At 45.8% G+C, this 21,825-nt stretch overlaps 1 protein-coding gene across 2 annotated transcripts; it reads right to left on the reverse strand.

Moving 5' to 3' along the window:
- Positions 1 to 562: 562 nt before the first annotated feature.
- COMMD7 (COMM domain containing 7) lies at positions 563 to 20,555 on the reverse strand. Of its 2 annotated transcripts, none has more exons than XM_059705860.1 (9): positions 20,364 to 20,550; positions 12,851 to 12,904; positions 12,650 to 12,752; positions 3,398 to 3,454; positions 3,279 to 3,316; positions 2,710 to 2,800; positions 2,344 to 2,393; positions 1,915 to 1,963; positions 563 to 1,389 (listed from the first exon to the last, which is right to left on the reverse strand). In XM_059705860.1, exons 1-9 carry the CDS (start codon positions 20,445 to 20,447, stop codon positions 1,313 to 1,315), a joined length of 603 nt encoding a protein of 200 aa, XP_059561843.1. In that variant the 5' UTR covers positions 20,448 to 20,550; the 3' UTR covers positions 563 to 1,312. The 2 variants fall into 2 exon arrangements, with proteins under 2 accessions (XP_059561843.1, XP_059561844.1); XM_059705861.1 differs by lacking the exon at positions 563 to 1,389 and adding an exon at positions 1,414 to 1,769 and having other exon boundaries at positions 20,364 to 20,555.
- Positions 20,556 to 21,825: the final 1,270 nt, after the last annotated feature.

Here is a 21,825-nt window from a genome sequence, read left to right on the forward strand (position 1 = left end):
AGGAACTAGGTAACTGGGAAATGAGGGTAAGAAGGAATTACTTTATATTATATCTCTTGAGTCATGGGTATATATTATCTATTCAACAAATTCTGGCCTGGCAGGGTAGCTCAGTTGATTAGAGTGTCATCCTGATATGCCAAGGCTGTGGGTTCGGTCCCCGGTTAGGGCACATCCAAGAATCAACCAATTAATGCATGAATAAGTAGAACAATAAATTGATGTTTCTTTCTCCCTTCCCCTCGCTCCTAAAATCAATCAATAAATAAAATTTAATTTTTAAAAAAAATTTCTGAGGGGAGAGATAGGAGGAAGTCACATGCTAGAGTGGGGGCTAAGGTCAGCTCAACACAAAGCAGTGATACGCTCTGCTTTTCATGTTTTTAACCTGAGTTTCCCCTGAACTGCTCTTACAAATTCCAACCTCGAACCACAGCTAATTTCACTGAAAACCCAGGGCCTTCACCAAAACCAGGGAAGTAATTTTTGAAGATCAGATCATTAACTCTCTGCAAGGCAGAGGACTCTTTACTCCACACACAAAGACAACTGGATGCAGACCTTTGGTTTGGAACCTTTTTTATTAATCATCTAACCAACAAAGGTGGTCAGCTTGAACCAAAACAAGCTGTAATAGTCTCAAAAAAGGCCTGCTTCATTACAACACAATAGGGAAAACCAGAAATGAAGATAGTCTTGCCTCCGTTCTTTTCAGAGTAGGCCAAACATGTATCTGTACATAATTGCCCTATTAAAAACTGATTAGCAACATATGTAATACTTCCAACAATGAAGAAAAAAACCACCAAAAAACTGATTAGCAGTGCACCATCACCAAAACCACAGAGTGTAGAAATCTTGTTGGGGATTCCTAATGTGTCATTCACAGAGCCAGCCTCTTCCTCAGCCATAAACAAGCCCTTGCTTTTTTAGAGGGAAAGAACAGAAATACAGGATGATCAGCCTGGATCTTCAGTGATGGCACCTTTTGTTTACTCTGGAACTTTGATGGGGAGGGAACTCACTTATTTCCTCCCTGAATCTCAGATGCTAGCCTGTTTGAATATCAAATAAGTGTCCTGGGTGATAGGTGGTGGAGGTTGCCTTAACAAAGAGTTTACAGAGTAATTGTGTAGGGCTCTTTAAGTACTTAATCCTGTTGTTTTTCAGAAGCCTTTGCACCTGGGCTCCCAAGAAGCAAGGAGGACCAAATCAGTGCCGCACTGGCCTGAGTAAGGTGCTTCTCAGAGCAGTCACCCACAGAAGCGGAGGCAGCAGGGGAGGGCAAAGGTGGAGATGAGGGGGACAGAAATCAGCTGAAACACTCCATGCTGGTTCTGACTCGCTCCATCTCATGCAGGAAGCTGTAGAACTGAGGCAAGGTTAACTCTGGGGGAAGAAAAAGCAGCTTCAGGTAAATGTTTCCAACTCCACAGAATCATCCAAGAAAATTAATTTCCACCCAGAGGATTTTTTTTTCTTTTTTGGCTTAGTATAACCAGGCAGCTTTTGTTGGGTAATTGGTCATAATAAAAAACTGAGAGCCTTGAATATAGGAAAGTTCTCAGCCCCATAAAAAAGGAAGGAGGTTTAAAACGGCCCAACTCCAGGGCACAGAGATGAAAGGGCACTAGGAGGATACAATGACTTCTACTGTAAGAGCTTCTTGCTCTTCAATCTTTGCCATTCCTTTGCCCCCTGTTTCAGAAAGGTTCTTCAACTCTGGGGTCTCCAACTTGTCAGCGGCTTATTAAGTATCTTTGTACCATCTTTTATGAGAGGAAAGGCAGTGGTTATACTATAACTTAGTAATGACTTTTTCTGGAAGAAATTATTTGTGGTGGGCTACATGAGCCCATTGAGTGAAGAGAACAGAGAAAAAGGGGAAAGGTTCAAATGGGAATTTGGACTCACCTATATATAAATTTTCAGTTTGATTTCCTTTCTTAAGCACCAACTTTAACTGATTAAAAAGAAGAAATACAAAAATTTAAATTAAAATGACAACTAGGCAAAGAAATTTTTGAAACCTGAACTTTCACTTAAACATCAAAGCATCCAGTTTCTAAATTGAGGGTTTACAAGAGCAGTCTGGATTGTCCACCAAAACTTCTAAAAAGTCCCATGATTACAGGTGCAATCAAACTTTTAAGAATAATACCTGGATCCTATTAATCTGAAAGTAAGCATGTTGATAACCATGTCTTTGGCTGACCACATTGCTCTGAGGCACTTCAGTGGGCCATCCATTTAATTGGATATTTAAAGAAACCCAATGTAGGTTTAATAATTTTTAACCAAGTCAAAAATCTACCCATTTTCAACAATCAAGAGAAGACTTACTTGTAAAAAAATACTTCCCACTTTTTCCAGTTCACTGCTGCCAGAAGTCACTATGATACAAAGAGAAAACTAATAAGCGGCTGGTTGAGGACCCACCCTGAAGACCCCAATCTTGCAGGTTGTGCAGCAGAAGCCAAATGGGGGTGAGTATGAGGACAGCAAAATGTGCTTTTCGGGAAGTCAACATATCAACAGCCGTGGGTAGAAATAGCTGCTGGAATATGGATGGCGATACAGAGAGGTAGCTGCTGGCCCCAACGGTGTTTGAGGATGGAGGGAACCTCTTCCCCATAGAAGCTATCTGAAAGCTTCTGCAACCCAACCCTACATCACCCAAAGGACCCGAGACCGGCTCTAACTAGTTACCTCCAAATTTCCACTCCATATCTATAAGCTGGTTAATCATCAGAGTCTGACCTATGGCCCATCGAGCAAGGGTGGGGGCATTCTGCTTCCACTGAAACAAAAACAAAAAGCCAAAGTCTTAACAATGGGAAAAATTCTCCCTCTTCATTCCACCCCCCACAGCAATGTTTAGTTTTTTATACAGACAGTGGGAAGAAAGCAGAACCAAGGGCTGGTCTAGATGCACAGATCTGGGGGGTGAGGGAGTGTCGAAGGCACAGAAGATAATATCAATTTTTTCTTTCATTCCCAGATTTAATCTATGTTGGAACAACAACAGTATGACATTAATATTTAATCAGATCAGTGGGGTGCACTAAAAAATGCACAAAAATTACAAATGTGTTAAATAGTGCAATTTAAAAGCTGGATGTATGTCATTTGCATGAAACCAAATAAAAAACATTAAGCTGGGGAGATGACACATAAAGATTGATGACTTTTCCTTAGTTGGCATTTTCCATTTGTTTCTTTTTGTGAAATAAAAACAAGTGATCTTAATTAACCTTGATTAAGAGGAATTATGATACCTTTTCAGAAAAGTAAGTGGCTTTCTCTTCACTAAGACCTATGAGAGAACATAGGGAGACATTACTATACGAAAGAGTTGCAAGGCCTGTCACTCTGAGGAACCTTGGTGATGACCTACCCAGAGTTATGAAATCAGCTCGGACCTGCTCAGCTGTGAGACTCTTCTTCAAGGCACCTGGGAAAAAGGGAAGAAATCAGTTACAAAGGACAAATCAATTAATCAGTTAATAGTATTTATTGGGCACAACTTATACAACACAGAAGACACAAGGAATAGGCAAAACTCAGTTGCTCCGTGAAGATCTCAATTCAGTTGGGGGGAAAAGTCACATTGAGACAGGTGGAGAACAAGACAAACCACTTTGTTTATTGTACAACACAAGCGTTTACCTCCCACCTTCCCCGAAAGTATAGAAGACATTAGAGACAGAGGAAAAGGTTTTGTGAACTTAGGGGTGGGGGTACCTGATCTGAGGAAAGAAGAACGCCACAGATTCCTGGAGCAAAGTGCAGGAAGCTCAATGCTGGGCTGGGCATAGGGGCAACAGCCTAGAACTGCACTGTGCAATACATAACCACTAAACACGTGTGGTTATTTAAATTTATTAAAATTAAATAAAATTTTAAATTATGTTCCTCAGCCCCACTAGCTATTTCAAGTGCTTAATAGCCATATGACTCCAGTGGCCACAATACATACTGGACAGTGCAGATTATAGACCATTTCCATCTACATACAAAGTTCTAGCCTGGCCAGCGTGGCTCAGTGGTTGAGCTTCAACCTATGAACCAGGAGGTCGCAGTTTGATTCTGGTCAGGACACATGCCGGGGCTGAGGACTCAATCCCTAGTGTGGGGTGTGCAGGAGGCAGTTGTTCAATGAATCTCTCTCATCATTGATGTTCCCATCTCTGTCTCTCTCTCTCCCTTCCTCTCTTAAATCAATAAAAATATTAAAACACACACACACAAAATAAAGTTCTATTGGACAGTGCTGCCCTAGAAAACCAGCTTGCAGGAAGTACACCCAGATGGGCTCAATATTTGGCCTTTACAATTCACAAGTCGCTTCCAAGAGGCGCATCAAACCTTCCCCTCAGAAATTCTGGAACTCTCCAGTGGGGGCTGCTTTGCTCTTTCTGCCCACAAGCTCCAATTCCTGAAAACTAAGTGTTGCCAGCAATCTGAATGTCTAAATGTTTAACCTGAAGGCTACAGCCTAGAGTCACAATTTGGCAACCGGTCTAGAAATTTCCACTTCTTAGTCTTCCAGAAGATGATTAAAGAATAAGGAGGGCTCTGAAGTAATTCCCTAACACCAAGTCCCCACCCCACCCTCAACTCACTCCTAATGGCTGTTGTCCCTGAAAAATAAACCATGTAAACAAAGGGAGGAAATCTTTTATCTCCAAAATCAGTCTGAGCAAGGAAGCCACAGGGAAATTTAAAAAAGGCAAGACCTGAGGAAACTGTGGCCATAAAAGCATTCCAAGAAGGGGGTCACTTCCTAGCCAATCCAATGAACTCAAACTATCACATGTACAGCTCCTTCATATTTATTTATCCAGTTAAAACCCAACATTTTGCTTGATTATCCCAAAATACTCTGAAGTGGGCATTATTGAAACCTTTATCAGGAAAATAAATATCAAGCTTTTGGGGGAGAAAATTTGTAAAATGTACATAGTCAACAATTGCACTGCCAAAAATTCACCCAACAGATTCATTTAAAAGTGTCCTGAGGCCCTAGCCGGCTTGGCTCAGTGAATAGAGCCTATGTACTGAAGGGTCCTGGGTTCGATTCTGGTCAAGGGCACATGCCCGGGTTGCAGGCTCAATCCCTAGTAAGGGGCGCGCAGGAGGCAGCCGACCAATGATTCTATCATCATTGATGTTTCTATCTCTCTCTCTCCCTTCCTCTCTGAAATCAATAAAAATATATTAAAAAACAAAACAAACAAAAAACCCCCATAAAAGTACACTGAGAACAAGGGAAGTTCATTAGCAATGTCGGTGGAAGAGAGAAAAAGTCAGGAACTGTGGGCTGCTTTTGGTGCATTCACACAGCAGCCTAGATGTCAAGGCGATTTTGTTAAAAACTTAATTCAGACCATGTCTCTCCTCTGCTGCTCAAAATCCTCTAATCATCCTAATGGCTCTGGTTGCACTTACATTGAAATCCAAAGCTATTGCAATGCCCTGCATGAAATGGCCTCTAGAACCCCTAAGCTCTCTCCCTAGCTTATACTACGCTTTTCCTATAATATCCTGGGCAGGCGTTTTCCGGGCTCAGGCCGTTGGGCCGCTGGTCTGGGCGCCCGGGTCGCAGAGGCAGCCCCTGGCGGCCACTAGCTGCGCTTCTCGCCTTCATGGTTCCAGCGGCGGGATCGCGGCATCGCGCGGGGCATGGCGAACCAAGGAGCTTGGGGCGGGTCCAGCCCGGCGCCCCGAGACCCCGGCACGCAGGCTGCAGCAGAACTGGCCAGAAAGGTCAGAGCTCATCCTCTTGAAGTTCAGTCAAGTCAGCCAGGTCAGGATTCGATTCATGCCCAACACGGCATGTAGGAGGCAGCCGATCAGATCAATGATTCTCTCATCATTGATGTGTCCATTTCTTCTCACTCTCTTTTCCTCTAGTTAGCATTGGAGTTGTCAACAGGCCCCAAGCAAAGAATTCAAGGAATATTACAAACTGCAGCATGTCGGCTAAAGCCTTCTTGCCCGCATCTGTTGGCGCCTGCAAGCCTGCGCCCCCACGCGCCCGCCGCCCATGGCTCCCGCCGCCCATGGCTCCCGCCGCCCATGGCTCCCGCCGCCCATGGCTCCCGCCGCCCATGGCTCCCGCCGCCCATGGCTCCCGCCGCCCATGGCTCCCGCCGCCCATGGCTCCCGCCGCCCATGGCTCCCGCCGCCCATGGCTCCCGCCGCCCATGGCTCCCGCCGCCCATGGCTCCCGCCGCCCATGGCTCCCGCCGCCCATGGCTCCTGCCTCCGGCTCCCAGCTCAGGCCGCTCTGGCTCGGCTCCTCGGCGCCGCCACTGGACTGCGCCATCCCGCTTGACCTCTGGGCTCCAAGCTGGCGCCTGCGGCCCAAGGTCTGAGGACCCGCGCCTGCGCCCTCTGACCCGCCTAGAGAATTTTTTTTTAAAGGCAATTAAATGAATTGTCCAGGGCCCTTGCACAGTGACCACGAACGCTCCCAACTGCAGGGACCAAAGGGCAATTTTTCCATCCTGCATTACCTCTGCCAGGCATACTTAAAAATACAGAATCTGTGCCCGGACCTGTTTCTCAGTGGGTAGAGTGCCGGCCCTTGTACTGATGGGTCGTGGATTTGATTCCCTGTTGACAACTCCAATGCTAACTAGAGGAAGAGAGAGTGAGAAGAGATGGACACATCAATGATGAGAGAATCATTGATCTGATCGGCTGCCTCCTACATGCCCCGTGTTGGGCATGAATCGAATCCTGACCAGAATCAAATCCAGGACCCCTCAGTCCGCAGGCTGAGGTTCTATCCACTGGGCCAAACCGGCCAGGGCAAATTGTTCTTTAAAAATCATTGGAGGAAATCGGGGCAGGCTGGCTTCACCTTCAAGAGGGTGAGTGAGCTTTGACCTCTCTGGCCCAGGGGGGGTGGGGCAGCTGTGCCCAGCGGGGGGTGGGGCACAGGTGGCGTGGAGCAGGGAGCCCTGCCCAGACGTGGGAGGAGGGCGGTGGCCACTGGAGCGGGCCCTTGGGAGTTGGGACGGAGGGGTGCACGGTCTGAGGCCTTCCGGGCGGAGGCACTTAACAGTGCCGGGATCGGGCGGGCCTCAGCCACCCTCGCTGGACCGGGCGCCCCGCACCCAGAGGGGAGGCACAGCTTAGGCGGGGCGGAGTCGGACTCTAAGGAGGGTACCACTTCCGCCCTCAAGGGCTGGACCCCAAAGACACTGGCCAGGGTTAGGTTGGTGGCACATTAAGTGTACTTTGTTGACTAGAAGATGGGGCGGCCCGGGCAGGGAATGGGAGGAAGACGGCCAGGAAGATAGTTAAATAAAAAGAAGAAGCAGAATGTGAGAGTGAGGGGACTTTAAAAGGAGTTAGTAAGAAAATTAAGTACAGGGTGATTTTTTAAAAATGTAGTCGGACATCCCCTGAGGGCTCTTGGACTGTGAAAGGGCGCAGGCTTGGCTGAGGCCCCCCTCCCCCCTAGCACAAATTTCGTGCATGGGCCTCTAGTTTGAGATATGATAATGGCATTGTAGTTGATAAGCGTTTAACTTAGGTATTTAGGAATTCATCATGATATGATGTCTGAGAGATTAAGATTTGCTTTAAAATAATCCAGTTTATAGAGCAGCAGGTGAAGTGTGTGGGATACAGATGAAACAATTTGGACATGGGTTGAGTAACTGATGTCAGGGCTTTTAGAATTACATACTAAATAGTATAAGATAAACATTAAAAAATTCCACTAGGCTTTAACTCAATCGAGGGAGGTTCTAGCCCCAGTTTCTGCATTACAAGATCTTAAATCAAGTTGCTTTCCTCCTGTTAGGACTCTGTTTCTGTATCTCCAAGACCAAGACTAGACTAGATTAGCATTTTCTAAAGCTTTTACCTGACCCCCCATCCTGACAAAACAAAGAAAGAGTTCCAGGATTAACTGTTTCACAGATACTGGTTAAGCAGGTCCCAAGGCTGGAGAGGTGGAGAGACAGTCTCTTCTGACTGTCTGGCTGCTGAAGCCTTTTCTGAATGAAAATACAAGCTTGGGACCCTGCCAGAGTTTCACGGTGGTTAGAGCGTTGGCCCATGCACTGACGGGTCGCAGGTTTGATTTTCAGTCAAGGGCACGTGCTTGGGTTGCAAGTTTGATCCTTGGCCCTGATAGGGCATGTGTGGGAGGAAACAAATCAATGTGTCTCTCTCGCCCAGCCCTGTATGGATCAGTAAATAGAGCATCAACCTGCAGACCAAAGGGTCCCAGGTCCGATTCTGGTCAAGGGCACATGCCTGGGTTGAGACTCGATCCCCAGTAGGAGGCGTGCAGGAGGCAGCCGATCAATGATTCTCATTATTGATGTTTCTATTTCTCTCTTCCTCTCCCTTCCTCTCTGAAATCAATAAAAAATATATTTTAAAAAAAATGTGTCTCTCTCACATTGATCTCTCTTCTCTCTCTCTCTCTCTCTCTCTCTCTCTCTCTCTCTCTCTCTCTCTCTCTCTCTCTCTTCCTCCCTCCCTTCCACTATCTCTAAAAATCAATGGAAAAAATATCCTCAGCTGAGGATTAACAAAAAGAAAACACAAATTTGGGAAAGACTGATCTGGAGGGTTCTTCGGGCCCCTTCAGCTCTAATAAGCTATGATTCTACAGTGAGGTCTAACTGCACAGGCAGAAAGAGGATGAGCGAAGTTGAAGAGGATGAGAGTCTTACATTTCAGATTTAAAAAGGCCTTGAATACCAAATTAAGGACTGCAGACTTCATTATGTAAAGTAAATAGTTGAGAGGAGCAGCATGTTCCGAGTTGAACGGTATAAGCGTGCTCCAGGGCAAACTGGAATCTGGGATGGGAGACGGAAGTGAGGCTGTTACTGCCACAATAAGGTACAAAGCGCCAAGACCTTGCTCTGGGATGCAGACTCGGGGACTGGAAAGAAAATGACACACAAGATCAAGATTTGAGGAAGAGGCCAAGAGACTTACAAGCTACAATGGCAAATGATTAGGAGTCACTCAAGAACGGAGAATTCAAGTAGGAAAACTCTGCAGGAAGACAAAAGTCAGATTGCCTGGGAACAAAAAGAACAGTAAAAAAGTCTGTTGAGAGCTAACTGAGAAGTACAGCAAATCTGAGACTTCAGTACTAGAATTTGAAAAGCTTGAAAGCTTTGGAGCATCAATAGCCAAGAAGTGAATTCAAATTCTCTCCATTAGGTAAAGGGAAATTTTACTGCATAACCTGATACTGAGGCATGGGGCTGAACCTAACCGAACTATCAACAAATAAAACTAAAATTTAGCAAGTACTGTAGTAAGTGCTTTACACATATTAACTCACTTATTCCTAATGCCACTGCCATAAACTGCTCTTATTACTCCATTTTTCAGATAAGAAACTGAGCCTCCAAGAGTCTGGTTTGTCCAAGGTCAAATAATTACATTAGGTGACGTGAACAACACTCAAATCCAGTGAGCCTCCAAAGCCCAGGTCTGGTTGACATGCTGTGAGTTCTTCAGTGTTCTCTGCACCTATATACGATGACCTTCTATAATCATTCCTGCTTAAGAAACACCCAGCATCTCCTAGGAGGGTCACAGGATATCTCAAATTCAGTTCAACTCACCCAGCATGTACTAAGCACTTGCTCTATGTCATTAACTTGTAACCCTGAGTTCAGAAAACAGTACAAGCCCAGCCCCTGACTCTAAGGAATTAGCTATCTGTTAGAGCCACGAGACAAATACATACAAAGCAGTATGAACAATAGAAAAGTAAATGATTATGTTCAAAATGAGAGATGCAAGTAAACACCACCACCCAGATCTGTTGCTGTGCGGAACAAAGGTGACTGCAGACTGAGGAAGGCTTTCTGAAGGGGGCAGCACAGGGGCTGGAGCTCAGAGGCTGGGAAGGCCTGGGGGCAGTTGGACAGGATGGAGTGGCGTAGGGAGCAGAGACGAGAAAGAATGGAGGCAGGAACACCAGACAGAGGTCTCCAGAAAAGCAGTGTCCATAACAGTTACTGTGTAAACAGGTCTCCACCTGCAGACAAACCCATTTCCACGGGTGTAAGACTTGACAATGACAGCAAACACTGCTGGTTCTGCACTCTGGGCACCTGTCCTACAGAAATGCTCACATATGGTGAGCACACAAATGTTCACTGGCATTGTTTCTAACAACTAAAAGTCCAGCAATAGGAAATGGATTAACTAAAAAATGAGACTTTTAGTCCAAGGTATTACAGTTATCAGAAGAATGCAGTTGATATGGAGATATCTCCATGATAGGTATGAAAAAAATGCAAGCTGCATAGCTATTCTATGGTTTGCTACCATCACTGCATGTAAGTTTGTCAGTGTATGTAAAAATACAAAAGGACATACACCAAAATTATATTATGATTATTTCTAGAATAATCTAGAATTGACAAGAGTGGGATGACAGTAAAAGGGAATTTTCACTTTTGACTCTCAGTAGCTCTGCACTGTTTTAAGTTTGCAATGAAAATTTAGTCCTGTGTTTAAAAGACTGCAAGTTCCCACCCAGTCTTGTGGTTCACATGCCTTTAACCTTCCATGAGGGTATTGGGGGGGGGGGGGGGGAGAAATCTGTAATACTTTCAACATTTATAAAGATAAATTTTTTAAAAAATGCAAGAATCACACAAAGGATCATAAAATCTCACAGTTAAAAACCTCAATGATGTTATGATTCAAGCCTCCAGAACTTCTGGAGCATAAGACAGGCAAAGGAAAAGGATCTGCACTAAGATACGGAAAGACACCCAACAGGAACAAACAAATTTAAGCCCCCAACTTTTAGTGCACCATTTGGCTGAATCCTGGGGAGATCAGGTTATTCATGATTTTTAAACTGTGCAAACAAAGAATGCTGTTTTACTCACCCAGCGTGTACTTTCAACCTTGTCAACATTTATTGATTCTTTCAGACTGGGCACAAATGTTGCCTCTCTTTAAATAAAGTTAACTTTAAATTACCAAATTAATTCTAGCAAATTTTTAGACAGTACATAGGCAAAAATAAACAATCAAAACAACCTGCAGTCCTACCACCTAGATATAGCCACAGTTAACATTCACTTCCTTCCTTTCATCCTTCCGCCCTTCCTTTACAAAAAATACCACTGTGATAGAAAGTTTTGTAAAGTACTACTTTAAACAGTATATTGTGAAAGGTTTTCCATGTCATTACATTTTCCTCAAGAACATCTTTTTAAATTACTACATAATCTGAAAAACAAGAACAACCTTTTACTGAGGTACTACGCTACGTATTTTATTTACAAGATCTCAATCTTCAAAGCAAGCCTCACCCCCCGCACTCCGCCCCATACACACCAAAAAAAAAAAAAAGCCTTAGCTTGGAGTTGGGGGAAATGTTGGTTGGGGTTGGGATTCACACCCAGGTCCATCTAACTCAGAACTGTGAATTCTTGACCACCATAATGTTGCCTGGTAAAAACAGACCACAGCTCCTTACACCAATCTCCAGTTGCCAGTCCATTTAATGGTTTCTAATTTCTCTTTCATACACAGTGCTACAGACATCCCTGCAGCCACCTCTTTCTGCCCCCTCCCTCCAGGCCAGAAACTTCCTAACTGGCCTAGGCCTAGGCAAACTCTGCTTCTCAAACCACCTGCGCCTTTTTGTTTTCAATCTATCACAGATCAATATTTTTGTAAAATACAATGAAAATTAATTCTTAGAAATAGGAAATGAGCCCTTGCTGGTTTGGCTAAGTGGTTAGAGCATCAGGCCTTGGATAGTAGGGTCTCGGGTTCTGGGCAAGTACGTGGGCTTTGGTTCGATCCCCGGCCCTGGTCAGGCGAGTTGGGGAGGCAACCAATCGATGTGTCTCTCACATCGATGTTTCTCTCTCTCTGTCTCTGTCTCTCCCTGCCCCCAACCTTTCCCTCCCTCCTACTCTAAGAGGAGGACATAGAAACCCACACCTGAAACCTATATGATCATGTTGACCAAAGTACCCCAATAAATTTAACTTAAAAAAAAAGAATCAATGGAAAAAATATCCTCTGGTAAGGGGAAGGAAGGAAGGAAGGAAGGAAGGAAGGAAGGAAGGAAGGAAGGAAGGAAGGAAGGAAGGAAGGAAGGAAGGAAGGAAGGAAGGAAGGAAAGAAGGAAGGAAGGAAAAGAGAGAGAGAGAGAGAGAGAGAGAGAGAGAGAGAGAGAGAGAGAGAGAGGAAACAAACATACATGCCCCATATGATTAAAAGAATAAAGTTTGTTACATATATTTTACCACATTTAAAAGAAAAACACCAAGCACCATTTTTAAAAACTCTATTAGAATTAAGAGACTTTGTCAAATTGCTTTAAAAGTTTCTAAATGCTTACTCTCAAAAGTTTCTAAATGTTTACTGTGTAGAGGACTAGATAACATTTTGGGGGCTGAAGCCGGGATGCAGAGTACACTCTGAACTGCAGCTCTATTATACTCTACCAGGGTTATCTACTGACCTGGCTTCCCTCCGCGTCTGCGACTCCCGCCCATGTCTGGTTTGCTACTGAATGCTCTGGCTCAGCGCCCAGAACACGCTTGTCTACTCTGTGTGAACTGAAGGAATGTTCAAGTAATGTCTCTGACCTCAGCTGCTGACAGAGGCTACTCACCATTTGGAACCAGAAGGAAGCTTTTCACGATGCTTCTGAGGGGACCAAGACTGATCTGATTGATGGTGGCAAATTCAGAGAGTTGAGCCAGAAACCTTTCCACCTGCAGAAAGGGAACAGCACAAACGAGGCTGTCACTTTCTAAGCATCTCAGTACTGTAGACCCACATCCAGGAACTCTCCTTATCACAAAATACTTACCTCTTTTGGCTCAGTTAGGAAGTGAAAAAGCACTTCTGTCAGGGCTGAGAATTGCTGTGAAAAGAATAACACAGAACATCAGTAAAATTCTACCCCTGGTCAGTGTTCCCACATTCCATCCAATCATAGACCATTAAGAGAGAAAGAATAACACACAGGTTTTGATCATCCTAGAGTTAAAAAATATTTACAATATCCACCACCAGTGTCAATATATCTGTGTTCCTATATTGTCTGAAAAACTTGTATATTTTATTGGGATACTTGGGAGATATATATTGAGAGAGTGTGTTGTGCACAGATGCACACATACATCTCAAGGGTCCAAATATACGAAAGAACCAACACTCTCCCTCTCGCCCCCCCCCCCACCCCCCACACACAGCCTAAAAGGAAAGTTCACTGGAACATTAATAGCAGTTACTTCTGTTTGTTTGTTTATACTTACACATATTTATTATTCAAACATAAGCCAATCCAAATATATAAATCGTCCCCGTCCCCCCCCCCAAATGATAACATACCCTATAAACTTTTTCTGTACCCTTTCAAAAGTAGTTACTTTTGTGTGGTGAGATTTGGAGTAATTTTTATTTTCTTCTGTTTTGTCTACCCATATTTCTGGGGGCTTCCCCCATAGAAACATTGTGTGTGTGTGTGTGTGTGCGCGCGCGCAAAATATAGATATATATAATAAAACAGTAAAGTTTAACACTTTATTTTACATTGTCTTAGACCAGTCTCTTATTATTTTGTGCATGTGAATCTTCTCTTTATTGCTATTTATTTTTAAGGATTGAATGTTTGTGTCCCCCAAAATTCATATGTTGAATTTATTACTGTATTTGGAGATAGAGCCTGTGAGGAGGTAAAGAAAGTTAAAAGGGGTAATAAAGGTAGGGCCCTAAATTCCTTGGAAGAGGAAGAGACACCAGAGCTCTCTCTATAAGACACATGAGAAGGCAGCCATCTGCAAGCCAGGGAGAGAGCTCTCACCAGGAGCTAAATCTGTTCACACCTTGATCTTCGATTTAACATCCCCCAGAACTGTGAGAAATAAATGTCTGTTGTTAAAGCCACCCAGTCTGTGGTATTTTGTTATAGCAGCCCAAGCAGACTGACACATTTACCATTACTTTACCATGATCTCTCCCAATGGACAGTGTGTGCACAGTGTAGAAAAGAGTTGAAAAGACCCAGATGTGAATCAGTGTTTTGCTACTTACCTCACCATGTGCTTCTGGGCAAGTCACTTAGCCTCTCTGTGTCTCAGTCCCCACAGGGAATACAAAGGTAATAATACTTAGCTTCCAGAACATACTAATGGTGGCATATGCAAAGCCTCCAGTACAGTGCCAAGCTAGAGGCTAAACAAATGGTAGCAATTATCATAGCCATAATTATAGTCACTATACTATTTGATCTACCTTCCTGAAGCAATACAACTCAAACAAAATTATATGCAGAGACTTCAGCTCGAAGTCCCTAAAGCTGTATATGTAATATGATTATCAAATGCACCTACCCCTTTTGCTATGAGCCACTAAATTCCACACAAACTCCTGGCATAGCTCTGTATTATTTTATTCTAAAATGTATTCTGTTTAAAGACTAGTCTTTGAGGTTCTGGCCAGGTAGCTAAGTAAGTTAAAGCACTGTCCCAATATACCAAGGTTCTGGGGTTGACACCCAGTCAGAATGCACAAATAAGTGGAACAACAAATCAATGTTTTTCTCTCTCTCTTTCCCTTTCTAAAATTAATCAAAATCAAAACAAAACAAAAAACCACACCACACTAGTCTTTTGAAAATATAAGACCAATACAGGTGCAAGGTTTTGAAAAGACCCAACTAGTATAAAAGATTATAAACATTTCTCTTTCTCCCTGCCCACACTTCTGCCCCACTCTCCACAAGTAGTTACTGCTAACACCTCTGTGGCTTTCCCATCATTTTATTTTCATTTAATTTATTTTAAATACAAACCGATTCCCAGCACCTTGCCTTTTTTCACTCAATTTTATCATAGAGATCAATCATTTCAGCAGATATAAATGTACCCAACTCTTTTAACAACTGCATGGCATTCAACTGTATAGTTAGCATAAGTTAGCTTTCTAAAGATGAACATTATTGTGTGGGTCTTGTTGGTATTATTAAACAACTAGAAGCCTGGTGCACGAAATTCGTGCACTGCATGGGGGGAGGGTGGGTCCCTCAGCCCGGATTGCAAGAGGGTGCAGGCCAGGCCAAGGGACCTCACTGGTGCACAATCGGGGCAGGGAAGGAACACGGGAGGTTGGCCAGCTGGGGAGGGACCGTGGGAGGGCTCCAGGGCATGTCAGGCCCGTCTCACTCAGTCGCAATCAGGCGGACCCCAGCAGCAAGCTAACCTACCAGTCACAGCGTCTGCCCCTCTGGTGTTCAGTGCACACCATAGCGAGCTGTTGAGCAGCCTTAGCATATCATTAGCATATTACACTTTTAATTGGTTGTTCTGCCATTTGGTCTATTTGCATATTATCCTTTTATTATATAGGACAAAAGATAAATTCTTAAAACATATCCTAGATCAAAAGATATATGCATTTTTTAAATTCTGAGAAAATTTTGCCAAACTGCCTTGCAAATAAGTTGTACAGATTTACACTCCTGGAAGTGTCTACTGTCTCAAAATTTTAATATAACCTGGAAACATGTTAACCAATGTTGAATCAGGCATTGTCTTTCTCCAATATTTGTGATATTGGGTATTAGCCTTGCTTAGCTGCTGATTCTATAAAGTAAACACAATAGGATGGGCTTGAGAATGTGTCCTTAAACTATTCATGAGTTTTTATTTCTTTACATTTTTGCTGCAAATCTGTGGAACTATCAGATCTTTGGCCAACTGTATTTCCTGCTACTCAGGGCCTTAAAAATAAACAAAAATAGGGCAGCTGAAAAGCCCTCCAACCGCTTTTCCATTTCCAGGCCTCAGCCTAGCAGTCAGGCTCAACCCCCTTGTGAGGTCTCATCCCCCACTTCTCAAGAGGGGCCTCAAGCTAATCTGGTCTGTCAGTTGTTACAGACCCCCATCCCTATCTTCATTTGCTCAAACCCTCTTTGTCCTTCAAAACCTAGGACAAGATACCAGGATACTAACTCCCATCAAGAAAGGGACCTATCCAGATTCTTAATCTCTGAGGCTCCCCCTTGGAACTTTACCTAGGGGCACTTAGAATTTTCAATCCAGATAAGGAACAAGAACAAGTCTTCCCAGAGATGCCTTGTATGGCTTTGTATGGTGATAGCACCTTAATCATTGTAAGGGCACAGTAAGTATTTATAGAATAAATCTTCTTTGAATACTTTCCCCATTCTTTGCCTTTGTACCAGCATAGCTATCTCTCCCTGGAATGCTCACCTGCCTGTGACTATCCACTAAGTCAATATCTTAACTATTCTCACCAGTAAACATATGAAAAAATGCTCAAAGTCACTCCAGATTTTAAAAAATGCAAATTAGTAAAACACGGAAATATGATTGTTGTTTTCACTGATGAGATCTTCAAAAATAAAAGTTAGAAATAATAAAAGTTTGATGACATCAGTTCTGGTGGAAGTACAAGAAAATACACATGTTCACACACTGCTGATGAGAGGATAAGAGAGCAACATTTCTGGAGGACAATTTGGCAATCTGCATCTAATTTTTAAAGTTTATTTATTTATGAGAAATGGGAGGGAAGGAAAGAGATATCAATTTGTTGTTCCACTTATTTATGAATTAATTGGTTGATTCTTGCATGTGCCCTAACTGGATCAAACCTACAACCTAGGAATATCAGGACAAAATTCTTAACCAATTGAGCTACCTAGCTAGGGCTGCATCTAATGTTTAAATGACCATGTCCCTTGACCTAGCAATTTCATTGCAAGTACACCCTTCAGATATGTTCAAAAAGTAATCCCAGACACATTTACACAAAGCAGATCTTTGACAGCATTGTTCATAAAAACAAAAAACTGAAAACAATGTAAGTGTTTAATAGGGGACGGGCTAAATAAATTATGGAGATCCATTTAAAGGAATATCAAACACTCCCTTTTATGCCAAAAAAATTTTTTTTAAGGATACCTACATGTGATGACAGATGGCAGCCTTTTTTCCTCCACAGATACACAAGAAACTATTAAAATGACTATTTCTGGGGACAAGAGAAATAGGTGTTTTGTTTTTTATTTCATACTTTTAGATACTGTTTGAATTTTCTAATGTGTGTGTATTGCTTTCGATTATAGGCAGGTGAGAGGCTTGCAGGCCATTTATTTTCTTCTTTATATTTTTCTGAATTTCCTCTCTCATAACCATTCTAAAAATGAATATTTTTTAATCCTACCTATTTTCAAGGCTCCACATTACCTAGAACTGATCATAGGCATTAGAAAGCATATGCAGATACACTTAGTACTATATTGCATCTCCATTTTTTACCTGCTCTCTCAGATCACAACTGCCCCAGCACAATAGGTGCATCCACTAAGCCTTTGTAAACCTCACTGGTGGTGGCTGGTTGGTATGTAGTAAGCATTCAGATAAATATCCACTGAATGAACAATAAATGGTGATGCCAATATTAACAAAATGATTCCTTTTCTCCTTTAGCCCTAGGCCAGTGACGACGAACCTTTTGAGCTCGGCGTGTCAGCATTTTGAAAAACCCTAACTTAACTCTGGTGCCGTGTCACATATAGAAATTTTTTTATATTTGCAACCATAGTAAAACAAAGATATATATTTTTGATATTTATTTTATATATTTAAATGCCATTTAACAAAGAAAAATCAACCAAAAAAATGAGTTCGCGTGTCACCTCTGTCACGCGTGTCATAGGTTCGCCATCACTGTCTTAGGCCATGGACTTCAAAATAAATTCAGATAATAGAGTGGATACTAGAAAATGTCTGATCACTCAACAAAAGAAAAAATGGCCCAAAGTTGGTAAGTTGCTTATCAGGAAAAAGCTTTCTGTATTAAAAACAAAGGTAAAGGTGTAGAGTTTGTTTCAAAGTTAGAGAATGTGCCAAGCCCTGATATTAAAGGAAATGGTTTCTATTTTCCATGACTGCCAAGTTGGAGGTGACCTTAGGGATCATATAATCCAGTAGCTTAAAGTTTTGTGGGGTTTTTTATTATTAAAGTTGACATACAATATTATATTAGCTTCAGGTGGATGCTTAAAGTTTTTTGGATGCAGAATCTATTTTATTCTCTAAGTGGAAGTCTTCCAGAAAACGACGACACATAAATAACGGCTAAGTTACCTAGTTTGGGAGTTCATCTACAAAGCTCTGTTCCAGTGTGTTTATTTCCCCAGGATCTTAAATCACGTGTCTGGTCCTGAATTACTGACTCCATCACTTCCCAGCTGCCTGACTTTAAACTGGTCATTTTAGCCCTGCTGGATGTGGCTCAGGTGGCTGAGTGTCTTCTGGTGCACCCAAAGGTCAGGGCACATGCCTAGGTTTTGGGCTCCATCCTCGTTAAGGGTGTGTGCATGTGGGAGGCAACTGGTGGATGTTTCTTGCTCTCTCTACCTTCTTCTCTCTCTACAAATAAAAAAAAAAAGGAAAAAAATATTACAAAACACACAAATAAAAACTGGTCCCTTTATTTCCCTGAACCGTTTTTCTTATCTGTAAAATGGGAATAAAGCTAGTAACTAACTTTTAGGGTTAACACATAAAGCACCTAAAACAGTGCCTGGCTCAGTAAGTGACAGGTATTTTAACGGTTCTTCGGCTCAGCGTCCTCTCTGTACAATGGGATTTATAATAGTACCTACCTGAGAGGGTGGTTGCAAGGACTCAATGAGTTCGTGTACATAAAAGCACTTAGTAGTACGCTGTGCAGTACAGTAACCACAGCCACATGTAGCTATAAAGTACTTAAAAGGGCTAGGCTAATCTGAGACATGCTATAAATGTAAAATACACACCAGAATCAGAAAACTTAGCACCAAAAAGTAAAATATCTCACTGATATTTTTATGGGATTACACATTGAAATAATATTTTGATAAAGTGGATTTAAAAAACATTAAGATTAATTTCCTGTTTCTTTTAAAAAAAATGTTAAAGATATTTTTATTATTGCTTTCAGAGAGGAAGGGAGAGGGAGAGATAAAAACATCAATGATGAAAGAGAATCATCGATCAGCTGCCTCCTACACACCCCACACTGGGGATGGAGCCCGCAACCTGGGCATGTGCCCTGACTGAGAATCCAACCGTGCCCTCCTGGTTCATAGGTCAACGCTCCACACCAGCCAGGCTCTTTTTAATTTTTAAATGTGGCTGTTAGAAAACGAAGAATTAGACATGTGGCTTGCAATTTTTTTTAAAAATATATATATATTTTATTTCAGAGAGGAGGGCGAGGGATCCACAGGCCAGAAGCCTCCTGCACAAACCCCTGGGGGTGGAGCCCACCCCCCACCCCCTCCATGGGCCCCGACCACCGAATCCAAGTGTGACCGCCCGGTTCACAGGTCAACGGCCAACCACTGGGCCACACCGGCCGGGCTGGCCATTTGTTTCTGTGAGACGCCGCCGCCTGAGAACACGCCTGGCATGACAACGGTCAGCACTTGGTGAGAACCTGGTAGGCGGTGGGGGGTGCGGCGGAGAAAGAGGCCCGGTGGGGGCCGAGCCGTCCCTCTGCAGCGGCGGGGAGAGGGGTCACGTTAGCGGCCTTGGCGGCCGCACAGGGGCATCAGCCGGCACAGGCGGGCGGCCCCGGGGCCGGGAAGGCTGCACCCTCCAGGCCGGCCCTGCTGCGGTGACGGCACCGGGCTTCTGCCTCGGGACCACCCGGCGGTTCCCAGCTGGGGGTGCGGGCGGGGCACGTCCTCACCGGCCCGGCCCCCGGCCCCCGGCCCCCGCCCCCGGCCCCCGGCCCTCGGCCCCCGGTCCTCAGCCCCCGGTCCTCAGCCCCCGGCCCCCGGTCCTCAGCCCCCGGCCCCGGGTCCTCAGCCCCCGGCCCCGGGCCCTCAGCCCCCGGTCCTCAGCCCCCGGCCCCGGGCCCTCAGCCCCCGGCCCCCGGCCCTCAGCCCCCGGCCCCGGGCCCCCAGCCCCAGGCCGGCCCGGCGACTCCCGACGCCACGGCCCGAGGAGCCCCGATTCCCGGCCCCGCCCCGCTCCCTCGGGCAGCGAGGACCCCTCAGTCCCTCCCGGGCCCCAAACCGCTCCGCCCCCCAGGCCTCCCAGCGCCCTCGGCCTGTTACTCAGTCCCCACACTCCCTTCAGCCTCCAGACGCCCTCCTCGGGGACCCCGCAAACTCTGCTCGTCCCGGAAGTGCCCCCCCACCCCTCGGCCCCCCAAGCTCGCCTCGGCCCCCAATGCCGCTCAGCCGCTCCCCGAGTCGCCACAACGCACCCCGGACGCGGCTCGGTCCGGTTCCCCGAAACGCTCCCGGCGCCAGGCGGCCCGCACCCCCCGGCGCCCCCTCGGGCCCCCGCCGGGCCCACCTGCGCGCCCAGCTGGTTCAGCTGCTGCATGTCGCCGCCCACCGCCTCCGGCACCGGGCCCTGCGTGCAGTGCAGGCGGCCCATGGCGTCCTCCGCCCGCGGACTCGTAGCTCCGCCGCCCCCGCTTCCTCCGCGCCGCTTCCTCCTCGCCCGCCGCCGCCTCGCCGCGCTTCCGCAGCCGCACTTTCGCCACGGCCCCCGCCGCCTCGCTCCTCCCCCGGCGGCCGCCCCGCAGAGCCGCGGACCCGCGCGAACTCCCGGGCGTCGGGCGGGGCGCCTGGGTGGCCGCGGCGCCCGTGGATGCCCGGGAGCTTCCAGCGGCCAGACGAGGGATCCCGACCGGCTCTCCCGCTGGGGGCCCCGGGCGCAGCCGGGCTGGCGAGCCCCAGTGTCACGGGCCCTAAGGTGACCGGGGGCGGCGATTCCCCTGAATGTTGAGAACGCACCCGCCGCACCGGAGGCCCTGCTGCCGTGGCTGCCGTCGCTGTTCGGCAGGTTCTCACCGCCGGGGCCTCCGGGCCGGGCCTGTGACCGGGAAGTGACAGCGCGGCCCGTGTCCCCGGGGGCTTTCTCGGAGGAGCGAGGGCCGTGGGTCGCAACCTGGAACTTGCATCAGCATCTTGGGGGGGGGTGGTGCTCCAGGCAGATGAGGGGTCCCATCCCCGGAGTCTCAGATTAGAAAAGCTGGGGTGGAGCCTGGGAGTTGGCATTGCCCACCAGCTCCCTGGGACCACACTTGGGGAACTGACTGACCTAACGGACTTGTGCCAGCGCTGCCCTGGCCCGGTCGGGAGGCAACCAACCAACACACCCCTGTTTCTCTCCCTTACACTCTCTCTAAAAAACACAACAACGATGGAAAATACCAGGTGAGGATGAACAAAACACACACGCGCAAGGGCGGTGGTAGTGGCAGGGAGGGCAGTGGTCAGGTGCGGGGAGGAGGCTCCTGGGACAGTTGCTAATCACTGCAGCCCTGTGAACCCCCAGGCTCTCTGCCCAAGGGCCCCTCGAATTCTCCAGCTCCCCGCTGGGAAATGGAGGCATGCTCCTTGCAGTCTAGGGCCTCAGCTCCAAGCCCAAGAGCTTCTTCCCTTCTTTGCGGGTGTGAGCAAGGCGTCTCCCACCCAGCCCTGGCTGGTTTGGCCCGGTGGATAAGAGCGTTGGCCTGCAGACTGAAGGGTCCCGGGTTCGATTCTGGTCAAGGGCACATGCACGGGTTGCGGGTTCGACCCCCAGTAGGGGGCGCAGCCAATCAATGATTCTCTCAAATTGATGTTTCTTTCCCTTCCTCTCTGAAATCAATAAAAATATATGTTTTTAAAATATGTCTTCTACCCAGAGGCTAAGCTCCTCCCATTTAACCATTATTTCATTCATGCATTCATTTAACAAATACTATTGAGTGCCCACTGTGAGGCAGATGCCAGGGCAGGTGCTGGGAGACCTTGTGACCAAACCA

This window comes from Myotis daubentonii, chromosome 8, assembly GCF_963259705.1.
Source record: "Myotis daubentonii chromosome 8, mMyoDau2.1, whole genome shotgun sequence".
In the NCBI taxonomy this organism is placed as follows: Eukaryota; Metazoa; Chordata; class Mammalia; order Chiroptera; family Vespertilionidae; genus Myotis; species Myotis daubentonii.